Here is an 18,144-nt window from a genome sequence, read left to right on the forward strand (position 1 = left end):
ATATATTTCCATATTTCATTTGTGTTTTAAATTTGTTCTATTTCTTCTTCTTCTTTCTTCTGTTGTTGGTCCTTTTTCTTCTCAATGTTTCTTGAATTCTCTTCTTTTCTGAACGTATGTCACCTTTTCCCCTTTCCCTCTTCTCCATTTTCTCAGCTCTTTTCGCGTTTCTCTTTTTCTCTCTGTGCATTCTTTATCCCACCATTTCTTGTACCCTAGTTTCATTTTCATTACCTTTACCACTTTCTTGAGTACCGTCCCGTTGATCTTGTGTACCATTTCTTCCATCATTTCGTTTGGATCCTCCTTTTGGAATTCAATTTGTTCCACTTCCTCCTAGTAGTGTCTCTTTCCTTCCTCCGTCCAAAGCCGTCTCTCCTTCCATATCTCTTCTTCTTGCTTCTCTGCGCTGGTTTCTCCATAAATTTCTAATTTCAGTGGTAAATGATCTGAATATATCCTATCTTCTATCCTGAAACTTCTGATGTCTTCTTTAATTGCTGGGTCTATCAATACATAATCGATTACTGAGTGTCCTTTGCCCCCAATGAAAGTATATTCACCTTCTTCGTCTCCTTCAAAATTACCGTTCATTATTTCCCATCTGTAGTCTTCTACCATTTCTATTAGCCTGGTTCCTTCTATGTTTTCTATTTTATCTCTCGATTTTCTCGTTTCTTTGTCCTTCCTATCCTCGTTACTAAATGACCCTTCTAAACCTATTCTTGCATTGAAATCCCCGCCGATTATAAGTCTTTCTTCTTTCATATCTCCGACTGCATCTTCTATATTCTCTCTCGTCTCTTTCATATCTCTGCTATATTGTTAGGATTTATGGGTGGAAGCAATAAAACAATGTTATAGATTTATATAAAGGAAAAATATTTAATTATTAGAAAAAAAAACTGTTGAAGGCTATAGCTGCGATGCTTTAGATTCAGAGGCTTCGTTCGAACTAACCGAAAACGATCCTGCTTGACGCGCATAAAATTTTAGAAGAATGTTTACGTTAGAACCCTTATCGCTCTTACGGTTCTCAGAAGCAACGTCTCCGAAGACTTCTAATAAAAGAATCTTAAATTCATTTTTGATTATTCGTTACAATCAATATATATACCGTGATTATTCTCCATATATTACCTGTATCTCAATCTTCCTTTCTTGTATGGCTGAATTTTCCTCCTGCATATCACTTTCTGTTATCCTTTTCTTCACTCCTGTTATGATGCCTCCGTTCGCTCTACCTTTGTTCTTCTCTTTTTTTGCCAGTTGACATTTCCAGTTGAAACTGTTCGGCAACCTGTTCTGTAACCCATTCCATTGTTTCTCGTCTACCAAAGTTTCAGTTAGTCCTACGAAATCGTGTCTCCACGTATTCCCAAAATTGCTTATCTTTATTGTACAGACCTGCACCGTTCCAGAAACCTATCGATAATGTCTTATTCTTTACCTGCTGCTTGTCATGTACCTTCTGTTTTCTTTCCTCGTTCTTTTCATTGTTATAATTTCCCTCTCCTCCCGTGTTCGTCTTTCCAGACGCGGGAGGAGTGGTACTTAGAACCTCATCTTCTGTTGCGGTCCCCTTTCGCTCGGTGTCTTTCTCTGAGATTAGAGAGTCACCGAACTTTGTCGGCTCCAAAATCTTGCCTCTTCAAGTCCTACTCCCTCTTTCCATTTGAAAATCCTGGCGTTTATCCTTACCTTTCTGTATCCTATTTTCACATATGCTCCCTGCTCTCTCTCCGCTTTCGCAATTTCTAAGATTGCCTCCTGAGTTTCTCTTTCGTTTTTTGTTAAATCATTATCAATGTATATTTTCTTACCTTTCAATTTGTCCTTCTTTATCATTATCTCCTTTTTCTGTTGCCAGTTTCATAACTTTGCTATCAAAATACTCCCTCTCTCTCTTTCTCGTCCAGAAAGCATCCTCTATTTCCACCTCCACCTGCAAATTTTCTGATATTACCTTTTCTGCTGTATCTTTCGGTGTTTCGCCTCTTAGTAGTTCTTCTCCTTTCAGTGTGATATTGTTTCGTTTCTCTCTTTTTTCTCTTGACTCCTCTTTTCGCTCTATACGGTTGATTCTTTCAATTAATTCGCCTGCCTTATCTCTTTTAGTTTCTAGATTTTTAATTCTCTTATGTATTTCTTCTTTTCCTCGCTCCCACGCTTCTTGCTTTCTTTTCGATTATTCTTTTAATTCCCTTATTTCCTTATTTATGGATTCGTTTTCTTTCTTAATATCTTGTGTGTCCTTCTTCATTGTCAGTACAAGCTCAGTCAATCTGTCTAACTTGTCCATTTTTATATCATTAGGTTTGCCTTCAGTTAATTCGCTTTCTGTTCCTTCCCCTTCCGTAACTTCGTGCGGTGGTGATCTTCCTACTCTTCTTGCTTTTTGGAAATTTTCAATCGGTTTTTTCTCCACTCGTCTTCTTTCTTCTTCTGCTTCTTCTTCTTCTCTTTTTCTTTTAAAAGAGTCCAGCAGTGATCCTTGGCTGCTCGACCTATACTTCCCAAGCGGTTCAGCTAAAGTCGGCCTTCCTCTTTTTCCGGAATCCTTTGGGCTCTCCGTCTCTTCTGTCTTACTCATCTATGTTTTTCTCTCTCTGTGTTCGCTTCTATGCCTATGCTTCACTACGTGGCTGCACCAGACTTGACGCGGCCGCTCTTTTCTACCTCTAGATGTCGCTACCTTCGTTTTTCTTTATCTTATCAGTTTATCATCCAATCGATCTACAGTTTTCGACGTATTATTCGACGTCGTTTATTAATCTACAATATCGACTTTTTCCACGTAGCTCATTAGTCAATCTAACCTCTTACCTCTTTCGCCAGTTTCATTTCCTTTAAGTAACTTGTTTCTATGTACCTTTTTGATGCCTTTATTCACCTGTGTTCTTTGTTTTTTTCTCTTTCCAGCGGTATTTTTGCACCTCTGTCCGTTAAAAATTTCCTTCGAAATTGATTGATTTTATTTCACTTCTCTCCGACACGTACTGTCTCTATAGCAGAGCCCGGCAAGATTTGCACTTTTCAGTCGATTTTCAGTTGGCTCCGCCTACCGCTATGCCCCTGGCCGCGACGTTCAGCGCGCAGCCGACGAACCGTTTGAGGCTCAGGAGCGTATCACTCGTAAATTATGCTGGCAACCACTTAAAGAAAAACGCATCGACAATAGTACCTCACGGGTGGGGTGGAAAGCTATTGCCAGCATATGTTCACGAGTGATACGCTTCTGAGCCTCAAACGGTTCGTTGGCTGCGCGCTGAACGTCGCGGCAAGGGGAATAGCGGTAGGCGGAGCCAGCTGAAAATCGGCTGAAAAGTGCAAATCTTGCCGAACTCTGCTCTATAGCTATTGTCACGTGACCCCCTACTAAATTACCAAGTTGAAATATAAAAAATTAAAAACTTAGATTTTTAAATTTAGGTTTTAAAATCTCTAAGTTTAAATTTCAAAATTTCGTAATTTCAAACTTCAAAACTCAAATTCCAAAGATAAACAAAGAAAATACTACTCCAGTTTCTTCTGAATTAAACAATGAAAATTTAGAATGTTACATCAATATAACAGAAAACCAAAATATTTAAGAATATTAATGCAAAAGTAGTAAATAATAATATAACTTTTAGTTTTCTGAACACGTTTGCCTATAAAAAGTTTTAAACAATAGTGTAAGAAAGCTGTTACATACACACCAAGAACCTTACAGTTACACAATTATTTCACTTCATCAATTGATTCTTACAGTGAAATTATTTAAACTAGCTGCATTTTACATGTAACTCAATATTTAATGCTTACATGGTATCTTATCTATTTCAAGTATAATAAATTGCGCATGACATTTACATGCAACAATGCGACTAGCTTTGATTAAAATAAGCAGCGTGCTACGCGTAACATTATAGTAGAGAGAAGGCCGGTTGTTTTGTGAGCGCCGCGTTATGTGAATTGATAATGAATTATTTCACTTTCCTTTAGTCAACACTAAATTCATCCAATGACACAAAAAATGTTGGGGGCACGTGGACCTTTTGGTATAGATTATATTAAATCAGTTTGTTTTAATAAACACAAAAATAATACTTTATTGGTTTGAAATTAATATATATAACAGAAAAAATAAACATTTTTGGATTTGCTTTGCGATTCTTTTGGATTCGTAATTCTTAAACAAAGCTTCTTTCTTTTGCACGGTATAATCATTCTAACTGCGTATTTATTAATTATAAAATGTTACCAACTTAAAAACACAACTTATAGTATGAAAGTATAAATGGATCTACCAACTAAAGGAAGATTACTCCTTAACAAAAAACATCAGACTTTTGTTGATAAGAATGGTTAAGATTTTTAACCGACTTCGAACAGGAGGAGGTTACTCAATTCGATCAGTATGTTTTTTGTTTTTTTTTTTTCTTTTTGTGTGTGTTCACCGATTACTCCGAGATGAATAGACAATCGGAACGAAACCTTTTGCATCTTGTAGGGTATGTCTTCCAATTGGTCCAACTGAAAAAAATTTTTCATTTTTTTATTGTTATTGCAAAATACAGGAAGTTTTTAATGTCAAGATTGGACGATATCAATGACCTTTTAATATGTTGTCGGGGACATGATTCTGAACAACTTTTTCAGTATGCATAATTAAAGGAAAGTTTTAGTTTGCGAGATATTCGTGAAAAACTATTGTTACTACTACATTGAATTCTACGTATGTATGCCTACGTGTCTCTACTGGTGTATGAGTCAACATGCAGTCGCCGATTCTCTACTGTTTTTTATATACATACATGGGTACTCTGCAAGGCATGTGCCGATTGCGATGAAACCTTTCACATCTAATGAGGTATTTCCGCGATATTTCACTTGCAAAAATTTATGCAATTTGTTATTGTTAATAACTATTGTGATAACTTGTATGGAACTTGTTATCGTTAAAAACTATCGTTATTACAATTAACCGATAAGAACGGTAAACCACCTTACGGCATCCTACAAATACTGCTCGTTCCACTAAAAAGTGTGAAATAAAATAATTTTTAACAAAAAATACAACCGACTTCGAAATGCACTAAAAAGTATGAAATAATTTCTACTTCATTTATACAAATACCCAACAGCTATTAATAAAACCTATTTACTCGTTAAATAGTATACTGAATACATTTGAACCTTTTCGAAGACGGCGCAAAATTAAAAATACCCGAATATACGATGCTGCCAATAACGATTTGATAGGTTGCCGACACCTGAACTAGGATCTTCCTAGTAGAAGAAAAGTTTTTAATTTTGCGCCGCCTCCGAAAAGGTTGAAATATATTTAGTATACTATTTAACGAGTAAATAGGTTTTATTAATAGCTGTTGGGTATTTGTATAAATGAAGTAGAAATTATTTCATACTTTTTAGTGCATTTCGAAGTCGGTTGTATTTTTTGTTAAAAATTATTTTATCATTACCTTAAGTAATGAAAAATTTATTGCTGTAAATCGCTGCAAAACATTGCTAATTAGTGCAACCATGATTAATTAGAATTGTGATCATTTTGAGCAGTAATTAAAACGTCTCTATAATACGTCTTTAAAGGCCGAATCGGGTGAGAAAATTTAAAACATACATATACCTACTTTCGTGTATGTTTTACATTTGACTTTACAATAACCTTTCTATATTTTGGAAATCTACTGTTTGTAAAGCTGGGTCGAAATAAACACGTGTTTGATTAAAACGGATCTGAATATCTGATCATTCTCAAGTAGGTTTGAATTAAAATGCAGCTTACCAACTGAATTTTTATTTATATTCAATGCATGAATGAATAAATGCAAGTTTAAGGACATCTAGAATGAAATTCTTGCATAATAAATTACTTCCCCCTTGCCGTTAACAATATGTAATATAGTTGTTTTATTGTTTCATCTAATGTTTTTTGTGTAATAACGCTTTGTACTATTACTGTGTCTATGTATTGTATGATAAGTGTAAAAATAAAGTTTTTTAAAATTTATTGCGTCCATACTCAAATTTAAGAAATAAAACTTTTTTATGTATACAGGGTGTCCGCGCTAAAGTATGACAGGCGTTTTATTTCGTAACTATTGGAATTAGGAAGTAGGATAATCATGAAATAAAAGAAAGCAGAATATATTTATAAGTGTGAATGGTCTCCGTTGCGCTTTTCTAGAACGACAGACTGGCGAAGACCAAAAGTCCTCATGCCAGGCGGACCATCTTCATTAGCCATTCATATTTCAACACTTTACGTTTACGTATTGAATTACGAATGCCTTCGGTCCAGGGAGTTTGAAGAATTAGGCCCGATACACACTACATATTCGGTTCGGTCCCGGTCCGGTCTCCGTTCGGAAAAATCTTACCGTACCCATACTGCTATGCCACTTTCGAGCTGCTCTCGATCTGATAGTCAATTATAAAAAGTCTTTTGCGATTGTACTTTTGGCATTAGTAGATGCAAATTATAAATTTACTGCTGTAGATACAGGTTAATATGGAAAAAAAATATATATATACAGGGTGTCCCACCATATCTGTTATAAAGCTATAACTCCAAAACTATCGGCCGTTGCCAAAATTGTAAATATGGAAATTGCATGGTAAAATAGGGCGCATGTTTCAGCGTGAAGGAATTTTTGTTAACTTTGTTATTTTAGGAGATATGATGGTCAAGTTTCGTTTTTCAAATGGAACCATATATTTTGTTTTGGTCTATTTGATAGTACTTTTCAAAACGAATTCACTGACCTGTCATGTGTACACCCGATTTTAATTAGTTTGCAAGATAAAACGTTTACAAATTTCCCGATTTTCAGTAGATACGTTTTGGTTTGAGTGGCAAGTCGTAAAAGTGGCCCTATTGTAGCGGTTAGCGCCTCAGCGGGGGTCTACGTTAGGAACGGCAGCCCCAAAGAATAAGAAACCGCAACAATAGGGCCGCTTTTCCGACTTGCCACTCAAACCGAAACGTATCTACTGAAAATCGGGAAATTTGTAAACGTTATATCTTGAAAACTAATTAAAATCGGGTGTATACATTAAAGCTTAATGAATTCGTCTTGAAAAGCACTATCACATGATGTGAAAAAAAATATATAGTTCCATTTAAAAAACGAAACTTGACCATCATATCTTTTAAACTAATAATGTAAATAAATTTTCGTTCACGCCAAAACATAGGCCCCATTGTACCGTGCAATTTCCATATAAACAATTTTTCGTGTCATCAACAGTTACGAAATAAAACACCTGTCACACTTTAGCACGGAAACCCTGTAGAATTCTGCCTATACAGACATGACTAACACAACCATACCCGTTGTAGAAACCATGGTCGTCCAGTGTCAAGCAGCCGATGACACAAGAGGGAGTCTCGATCTGAGTATCTATAGGGTGTCTATATTTTCTTATTTTTATATGTATCTTGTATTTTTCATTAGTGTATTTTGTATTACAGCATATTTAATATTTTATTTTGCATTTTTGGTAAGCAAGATAAAATAATTTCAATTTTTTAAAATAACACTGTCCAACACGAATTTTGTTTTCCAATAGCCACTGGGTGATCGTTGTAGAGCTTCTGGTCCTGAACAAGAATCCGAAAACCGAATTGCTCTATCACCCTCAGTTTTCGAAAAACACGAGTTTTTGTAAAAACATGTATTCTGGGGGGGAAATGACCTATTACGCGGAAACTAAAAACGCTAGAACATTCGCATTAGTCTCATAAGATAGAGGAGAGTTTCCCGAATACATTCATATATATAGCTATTATATTACATGGCTCTAAATAGATGTAAATGTCGATGAAAGTTTAAAAAATAGCCGGCGCACGTCTTTCCTACGTAATACTTTTGTATTTTTAAGAAAAGTTTTTTATCTAGCGCGAATTCTCTATACAGTACCGAATTCTGTAGACATTTCCGAAGAAGAAACTATATGGGGTAAGTATTGGAGCAGTATGCAATTCGAGTAAATCGAAAAAATATCTGCCGGTGACGCGTGCACGGCGTTTTGCCGCCAGGTGGCCATAGCTCGCTCTCTTCGCCTAGTCAGTGCCGTAGCTACGCGTAATCAACACTAATGGTGGGGTTTAATATACATTCACCTTTTATATCTATAATGTTTGATTTTTTTTGCTATTATTATTATTTCATAATTATTATTTCTCTTTTGTTGTTATTCATCATTATTGTTAGATACCAACAATAAAATGATAAAATACTTTAATTTAAAATTTAAAAATCGATTGACGAGCATTACGACTTTATCAATCGACACTCGATTGAAGACAATTTTGAAATTTGTTTATGATATAGAAAGAATAAAATGTATAAAATAAAGAATTACCTGCAGTAAACGAACTTAAAAATGTTTTCGTCTTGCTTGACGTTTGTATGTTACATCTTTGTTGTCCTTCATCAAAGTCCAGCAATAATCTGCCAATATTTCACATGATTCTTTTCCTTGGTACCGTTTTTCCATTCTAAAAGTGTCTTGGTGGAAACGTTCTCCATGTTCGTCACTCACATCACCGAGATTTGGCGGAAAGAAGTCTAAGTGAGAATGTAGGAAGTGAATCTTCAAAGACATATTGCATCCGAGTTCTTTACATGCTTTCAGGAGTTTATTGACTATGGAAATATAATTTCTTGCTCTGTGGTTTCCGAGAAAATTATGTGTTGTTTTCTTGAATGCAAGCCACACTGATTTTTCCAAATTATTCAGTTTTATTGTGAAATTTTTATCATTCATCAGATTTCTAATTTGAGGGCCAACGAATATTCCTTCTTTTATTTTTGCGTCGGATATTGATGGAAATTTTGTTTTTAAATATTCAAATCCTGGTCCTGATTTATCCATTGCTTTAACAAAATTTTTCATTATCCCTAATTTTATGTGTCGCGGTGGTAAATAAACATTTTGAGGATCGATAAGATTCGTATGTTTTATATTTTTCTCGCCAGGGATTAATTGTTGCCGCGGTGTCCAGTCTTTTTTTATATAATGCTGCTCCCTTGCTCTGCTGTCCCACTCACAAAGGAAACAGCAATATTTGGTATAGCCTGATTGTAGTCCGAGTAATATGCCAATCACTTTTAAATCTCCACATACTTTCCAATTATATTTATCATATTGAATCTTGAGTAAAAGTGTTTTGAAAGTGTCATAAGATTCTGTCATTTTTGCGGTATATGCGATTGGAATGGAAGGATATATATTGCCAATGTGTAGTAAAACTGCTTTTAAGCTAAGTTTTGACGAATCTATAAAGAGTCGCCATTCTTTCGGATCATGCTCAAAACCCAAAGTTCGTAATAATGAGTTAATATCGGTGCAGACGTGAAGTTCCTCGTGTGTTGCGAAATATTCTAATAACGCATGATTTCGAGTTCTGAAATGTGTCACTTTTGTTGCGTTCTCGAGTAAGTTCCACTGTTTCAATCGTGATCCTAAAAGTTCTGCCTGCTCTTTCGATAACTGCAAATCTCGTACGAGATCGTTAAGATCAGATTGCGATAAAAGATGTGGCCCCAAGGGGGAGGGAGTTCTTCTGTCATTTCTTCCGTTTCAACGTTTTCTATTTCTGTTTGGTCTTCATATAGATTTGGTTTATTTGATGGCGGTGTTGGTATGGGTAATTCTTCGGAATGTGCAACGGGACGAATAGCAGTAAGTAAATTTGGGTACTCTATCGTTTTTTTCCCTTTCTTGTTAATGCCAGAAATTTTGCATAAACAAAAATAACAATCTATCGCATGATTTGTCGGTTCCCTCCATATCATGGGAATCGCAAATGGCATAGCTTTTCGTGTACCTCTTACCCAAGCTAAAAGAACTGTGGCACAGCGTTGGCAACAAACATGTGGAGCCCACTGTTTATCCTGGTCACTGATTTTACATCCAAAATAATGTTCGTATGCAAACCTTATTAAAGGTGTTATACTTCTGCACTCAGAGTTTAAAACTACCTCCCCACAAATATAACAAAAAGAGTCTGGTGGATTTCTACACATTCGCGACATTGTTAAGTATTATAAAAAGTATATTACACAACACTAAGTACTATGCACTATTATAAATTACAAAACCCTACACTATAACAACACATAAAATACGCTATATACTATAATAAGTCATAAAATATGCAGTAGAGTGTCAAAAAACTATGTACTAAAGTAACTTATAAAATGTTATGCACTAAAGTGTCAAAATACTATGAACTATAATAACTTATAAAATGTTAAACACTATACCAACACACGTTTTTACTCTATACGACGGAAGACTTTCTGAATTGCTTAGGACGACTGACTCGGACAATTTTCAAAACGAAACTAAACTCAGACTTCAACAGTGCATAGCAAGCCAGAAAATTTCAAAATATTTATTGTTTCTTTGATTGTATCGAGTGTTCGAAGGAAACGTCAAGTGGTGTTTATATTTCGAAAGAGCGCTAACGCCAAGCGCTCTTACTCCCCCATCATCGCTAGGCCTGAGAAAATCGTATTACACTATCATTTCGAAAAGGCTTTCAATAGTATACTGAATTTCCAAGAAACCTTCTTATAATTTTCATGAAAATCATAGCGTAGAAAATTATATTTCCATGATAAATAAACTTCCATGTTTTTATATTCGTTTACTGCAGGTAATTCTTTATTTTATACATTTTATTCTTTCTATATCATAAACAAATTTCAAAATTGTCTTCAATCGAGTGTCGATTGATAAAGTCGTAATGCTCGTCAATCGATTTTTAAATTTTAAATTAAAGTATTTTATCATTTTATTGTTGGTATCTAACAATAATGATGAATAACAACAAAAGAGAAATAATAATTATGAAATAATAATAATAGCAAAAAAAATCAAACATTATAGATATAAAAGGTGAATGTATATTAAACCCCACCATTAGTGTTGATTACGCGTAGCTACGGCACTGACTAGGCGAAGAGAGCGAGCTATGGCCACCTGGCGGCAAAACGCCGTGCACGCGTCACCGGCAGATATTTTTTCGATTTACTCGAATTGCATACTGCTCCAATACTTACCCCATATAGTTTCTTCTTCGGAAATGTCTACAGAATTCGGTACTGTATAGAGAATTCGCGCTAGATAAAAAACTTTTCTTAAAAATACAAAAGTATTACGTAGGAAATACGTGCGCCGGCTATTTTTTAAACTTTCATCGACATTTACATCTATTCAGAACCATGTAATATAATAGCTATATATATCAATGTATTCGGGAAACTCTCCTCTATCTTATGAGACTAATGCGAATGTTCTAGCGTTTTTAGTTTCCGCGTAATAGGTCATTTTCCCCCCAGAATACATGTTTTTACAAAAACTCGTGTTTTTCGAAAACTGAGGGTGATAGAGCAGTTCGGTTTTCGGATTCTTGTTCAGGACCAGAAGCTCTACAACGATCACCCAGTGGCTATTGGAAAACAGAGAAAAAGTTTAAATTTGATGGACAGTGTAATTATCCTTGTGTTTTAGGGCGGGGGAGGGGCTTTGCCTATAACCTAACCTAACCTCACCTACTACGGTTTGATATTCGTAGACGAACAAAGTGTTACCTTTTGTTCGTATATGTAAGAATATAGCTATGTTTGTGACTGTGTTCTAGGTCTACACTCATGGGTAAAATTCTGTGTATTAGTAAAAAAGTTGTTTGCGAACATGGAGGTTGCACGCGTGGAGGTTGTCAAGCAGTAGAAGGGAGGCAATTCGAACATCTGCTATAATAATTACCAAATACGTGCACATGCACTCACACAATGAGGTATCAACCCGACCGTGTAACCTCGACGCGGTACACCTTGGCTACTGCTAATGCCGACGATATTTGAAATTTATCGACTCATATCTCGAAAAGTACTCAACCGAAAGAAGTTCATGAAAGTGTTTTGAAAAGCTGTCGATGTTAGCTACAAGAATATTAAATAAAAGGTGGGGGTTTCCATTAAAAATTTTTAACTTGACCTTGATAGCTCCTCCATCCTTACGCTCAAGGTCAAATACGTACCACCGTTTGATGCATCTATTGAAACCCTACAACTTATGTATCAAACATTTTTTCCTAAACTGTCTTGTTTTCGAGATATTTCACCGGTCCGGTACTTTTTCCTCACCCTGTATAATATTTATTTAAAAAAATTTTTTTTATGTATGTTCACCGGTTACGCCGAGACGGATAGACCAATCGGAACGAATCCTTTTGCATCTTGTAGAGTATGTCTCCTGGCTGGTCCCGTTAAAAAAACATTTTTCATTTTTTCATTGTTAATGATTTTTTTGCAAAGAACATAATGCTTGATTTACATTTTTCACCGATTATGTACTCCGAGACGGATGGACCAGTCGGATCGAAAATTTTGCATTTTGTGGAGTATATCTCCCGATTGGTCCCAGAAAAAATATTTTGTATTTTTTAATTCCTAACGACTTTTATCGCAAAAAAAATAATACTTGATTTATATCTTTCAGCGTTTACTGTGCAGGGAATGTACCGATTGTGATTAAACCTTTCACATTTAGTAGGAGCTATATCCGCGATGATCCCACTTGCAAAAATTTATGAAATTTGTTGTTTATTAACCATTTAAATTCGGTCAATTTTGTCTCGGTTCATGGTTATTACCGAAACAGCTAAGCAACAAAAACCCAAAATCACCTTACACTATCCTACAAATACTACAGGTTCCACTAAAAAGTGTGAAATAAAATAATTTTTAACAAAAAACAAATCCGACTTCGAATGCACTAAAAAGTGTCAAATAATTTCTATTTCATTTATACCAATATTCCATGGCTATTAATAACATCTACTTAATCGTTAAATAGGATACCAAATACATTTCAAAGTTTTGGAAGCGGCGCAAAATTAAAAATACCCGAACAAACGATGCTGCCAATAACGATTCGATTGCGGTATGGCAAACTTGGTAATTAATAAGTCGTAAGAGAAAAAGCGGAACGTTATAGGTCCGGCTGAAAACATTTGTAATTGTAACGATTATATCAGAAATTGGCAGCACTCCTGATGTACATGCACTATACTGCAGTTCACGAGAGACCATACTTAACTCGCGCAGCTCACTAGGTCTAGAGAGATTTTTAATAACGTGTGTTATTCCCCTCTACAGCTTGCTTCTTATTATACTTTACGATCATATAAATGGTAACCAATAACTGGTGATGATATTGTAAAGTTTCACGATACAATGAAATTCCTATTATTTTTCGAAAAAAAAAATGATGTGAACGCAAAGTAAGAAGCAAGTTGTAAAGGCTGAAAAGCTGTATAGCACACATGCTATTAAAAATGTCCGTAGACCTAGTGAGCTGCGCGAGTTAAGTGCGGTCACTCGTGAACTGCAGTATAGTTAATTCGCAAAGGGTATTTTGATTCCCGTTGAATATTGTTTACTTGAAATTATCAAATGGGTCATTTATCATAAGTTGCCGACGCCTGAGAGGAAAAGTTTATAATTTTGCGCCGCCTCCGAAAACTTTGAAATGTATTTAGTATCCTATTTAACGAGTAAATAGGTTTTATTAATAGCTGCTGGGTATTTGTATAAATGAAGTAGAAATTATTTCATACTTTTAAGTACCTCTCGAAGTCGGTTGTATTTTTTGTTAAAAATTATTTTATTTCACACTTTTTAGTGGAACGAGTAGAATTTGTAGGATGCCGTAAGGTAGTTTACCGTTCTTATTGGTTAATTGTAATAACAATAGTTTTTAACGATAACAAATTCCATACAAGTTATAACAATAGTTATTAACAATAACAAATTGCATAAATTTTTGCAAATGAGATATCGCGGAAATATCTCCTATTAGATGTGAAAGGTTTTATCGCAATCGGTACATGCCTTGCAGAGTACACATGTATATGTAAGTACTGTGCGTTGCAGCTAAGTTGCCGAGCACCTACAAACAGAACCGACAGAGGGGCAAGGGGACTGTGCGTTCGCTCCACCTAATCCCCTCCAGGAACCCGTAACTTGAGAAGTGAGCGGCCAGGTTGCATAGGCGTAAAATTTCCATATTTGCGGAAGCTACATTTAACTATATAAACATGCGATTTCTTCAAGATATTAATGGGTTTTTTATAATACTCGTTCTTGACAACAGTTGTTATTATGCAAAATGTATGGAAATTACATTATGGAAAGTGTATAAACTCTCCTGTTTTCTTAATAATGTAAACCCCGAATCTACCTCTACGCCAATACATTCAACTCGTCGCTCGCTATCGCTTCATCTCATTCTGTTTCAATGTCTGTCCTTGGCGACGTTCGTCACGCGATAGATTTGTGGATGTAAGGGCCTCAGCCAATAAACATAATACGTGTGACTGGAAGCAGGTCAACGAATTTGATTGGACGGCAACTTAGCTGCAACGCACAGTGCACATGTATATAAGAAACAGTAGAGAATCGGCGACTGCATGCTGACTCATACACCTGTAGAGACACGTAGGCATATGTAGAATTCAATGTAGAGTAAAACTTGGATATATGCAACAGAAGTTTGTCTGGATACAGTAAAACTTGGATATATGCAACAGAAGTTTGTCTGGATATATGCAACATTGCTATCCCCTCCACTTGGGGGGATCCCCCTAAGCCGGACCGAGCCGCTCGGCGAGGAAACCGTGTAATATGATCCGACCGTAATATCGGTGTGACTAATACTAATTGAACGATAAAACTTTTTTATTTTTAACTTTTTCTTAATGAAACTTTTACTAACGCATTGGTGAGATTTTTCTGATTAAAATGGTACCAAACACGATATGATTTGGCTACATATGTATAAGGCAGGCCGTACACCAAAGATACATGAAACACGCAACATGCAACATGCAACACGTCGCAAGTTGTGTACGAACGTAGAATAGGTAACGCGGCACGGTACAAACGATTTGTACGGACGCCGAATCGACACCTCGCTTGGATATATGCAACATTAAATGCCCAGAATCGACACCTCGCTTGGATATATGCAACGTTTAAATGCCCAGAATCGACACCTCGCTTGGATATATGCAACGTTTAAATGCCCAGAATCGACACCTCGCTTGGATATATGCAACGTTTAAATGCCCAGAATCGACACCTCGCTTGGATATATGCAACGTTTGAAACCCGAGTCGACGCCGCAACCGGTTTTCATTTACAATCCTCCGTTGCTTTTTGCCAACTTTTAACATCAATTTTAGCAAGTAATTATAATTGAAACTATATCGTGTTTGGTACCATTGTAATCAGAAAAATTTCACCGATGCGTTAGTAAAAGTTTCAATAAAAAAAAGTCAAAAATAAAAAAGTTTTATAGTTGAATTAGTATTAGTCACACCGATACGTTTCGGCTCTTTCCTTTGATCATCGGACCTCTCTCTTTCCACCACTGTCTGTCTCTTTCTACGTTCACGCTTGGCTGGTCGTCGCGTGTAATCCGAGATTCGACACCTCGCTTGGATAAATGCAACTACTCGGTCCCAATGTTGGTTGCATTTATCCAGGTTTTACTGTAGTATTTATATCATCAGTTCACGTCCGACCACGACAGGCAGCGAACGTTGATCGCCATCGTTCGAAAATGTTTTCGCATTTATCTTTAAAAGATTTGTGCTGCATAGCCTTACTATTAGATGAAGAGGAAGAAAATAAGAAAAGAAAGCGACGTTTTGGCACCCATAAAATGTTAAAAATAAAAAAGATTAGTGGAGAATATTGGACGTTATTCAGACAATTAACGGACATCCTTTTTATAATTGTCACTATAATTTTTATCTTTTTGATTATACAAAAAAGTATAATGCCTCACTAACTCTATTAACTTTTCGTTCTGCATTATTATAATATATTGCTCACACCACGTCTGTTCTATCGTCAGTTTTTGTCTGAACCAAATGCATATCATACGACAGCGTCCGTTCGGTCGCATTTCGATTGTTTCAGTCACGTATCGCTTCAGTCAAATTATTCTTTTCGAGAATGTCGGTTGTCTTATGTCTGAAACGGAACGCGTCTGAACCGATCCATCACGGTATATATAAACACTCGTATTCAATATCACAGAACAATATTTGTCGGAACCTAACTGATCGGAAACGGCCCGTGTCTGAACGGATAATATAAATCGACCTTAACGAGGCAGAGTGTCGGGAGTGTGTCAATTCGCGATTATCGTGTCAAAGACTCATACGGATACGTAAAATCTTTCACACTTTTCAATTTCTATCCTTTTTCTCTTTCATTTTAAATCGTTCGCTAATAATTATATTCCTTTTTCGCGTTACGTTGTATTTCGTATATTTTGTCAATCGTAAATCCGTAATTCGTAACACCGTTAACAAGGCTCAAACGCGAACGCGTAGTGCGTGTGCAAGTAGTTCTCATCCTCTCTTCGATTTTCCAGATTTCAGATCATCACCGCAGCGTCCAGTATACTGAACATATCGCAAATATTTTACTTTTTGTATTACATCGAATTGGTGAGTTGCACATTTTATATCTTCGTTAACACAACGAATCTGGTGTCGAGTGAGGGCAAAACGGCAATCTGAGAGACTGCTAGTCGTGGAAGTATCCAACTAGATCGACCCGTTCTAATTGTAAAAATCGAGGTAATCAACAAAATAATTTTCCGTCTATACGCGCACGAAGACGGCCCATGAGACCGTTAGTTCCTGGAAGTATCCAACTGGGTCCGTCTTCTTTCGGATCGTAAAATATAATAAAACAAAGATATAATAAAACACCGAAGTTCGAATCACGATCTTTAAACTCAGCGTAGCTTTTTCCTGTCAGTTTCTGTTAAAAGTTCGTTCATTTCCTTACAGTAATTTAACATCCGTTCTAACATATTATTTTCTAACATTTTTCTCATATATTTTATACAGCTCGTATACTTTGTGAACTAAACTATTTTGTTGTACTTATTTTTCTCAAAATTATACACATCTTACCCATATTCAACTTTTAATCATTTGCATTCAAACACCCTTAACATTTCCTTATTAACACGCCTACCTTCTTGCACGAATTCAAACGATTCTTTTTAAATTGTTCTGATCGTTATCGACCTAACATCGTCGAGCGCGATTGGGACTGGTGGCAGCGAATAATACCATTCTTAACCGCGTATTAATCACAATCAATTTCCTTTTCTTATTATTTTTAAATTTGTACGTCGCGCGCCGTATCTCGCTCGTGACGTAACAAAAGCAATAAAATGGAAACCAACCAATGTGCCGTTGCTGGAACAATTGTGAATGGAGGCAGTTATACCCAAATGGAGGAGTTCCTTGCAGCAATGAACATACCCTCCATGTCGAAGAAAGAATTCAGAAAGCATCACGATGAAATTGTCACGTCTGAACACGGCGATGAACAAGAAGCCGCCTGTTATTTTACGCAGAATTGGCAAAATAGAAGAAATGCCACTGAGAAAGAAACCATCGGTTAAGCGAAAAATCCGAGATGGTTAAATTATAAATCGAAACTATTGACGACTTCGAATTTCAGACGAATATGCCGTCGTCGGATTGGCAGGTTCTGTGCAAATTCAGTGAAATCACTTGTGTATCCACAACTGATTGGTGCACCTGCAGTACAATACGGACAAGAATGCGAAAAATTCGCCCGTGAAAAACTAAGTGCGTGCATTGATGTTAAAATTCAAGAATGTGGCTTATTCATTGTGTGATGCCCGGTTTGATCCAATACCTCGATGTTGGATGCAGGAAATGGGGTATCACTTGAATGTATTTAATTAGAGATCGACGTTACGTGGAAATTAGAAACTTTATTATAATTCGGCGTTGTTACAAAATGCTGTACGCGTGACAAAACTAAGACTGCCCAAAGAGCTGAAAAATAGGGCTATTTAAGGATTTCGGAAGGTGAACTTTGGGCTTTGGCTGTATAGGGGAGAGTTGGAAGGTAAAGGGTTGAAAGTGAGTAACGGTGAAAGTTGGTGACTAGTGAAAGATAAAGTTTTGGATGAGACAGGAATGAGTAAAAGGAAATATTTGATTATGAGTGTATAACAATTGATACAATTGATACTGTGGAAATCAAATGTCCAAAA

General features: G+C 36.1%; 1 protein-coding gene across 1 annotated transcript; it reads right to left on the reverse strand.

The window, feature by feature from the left end:
* Positions 1–336: 336 nt before the first annotated feature.
* LOC114881608 lies at positions 337–810 on the reverse strand. Its single transcript, XM_046284993.1, has 2 exons — positions 564–810; positions 337–506 (listed from the first exon to the last, which is right to left on the reverse strand). Exons 1-2 carry the CDS (start codon positions 808–810, stop codon positions 337–339), a joined length of 417 nt encoding a protein of 138 aa, XP_046140949.1.
* Positions 811–18,144: the final 17,334 nt, after the last annotated feature.

The sequence above is a fragment of the Osmia bicornis genome, chromosome 3 (genome assembly GCF_907164935.1).
Source record: "Osmia bicornis bicornis chromosome 3, iOsmBic2.1, whole genome shotgun sequence".
In the NCBI taxonomy this organism is placed as follows: Eukaryota; Metazoa; Arthropoda; class Insecta; order Hymenoptera; family Megachilidae; genus Osmia; species Osmia bicornis.

Bases quoted from the DNA above. Each gene is read 5' to 3' on its own strand.
- LOC114881608 (XM_046284993.1), bottom strand. From the start codon at position 810: ATGAAAGAGACGAGAGAGAATATAGAAGATGCAGTCGGAGATATGAAA. The intron at 507-563 runs GTGAATATACTT...ATGTATTGATAG, and splicing joins TTTTGAAGGAGACGAAGAAG to ACCCAGCAATTAAAGAAGAC.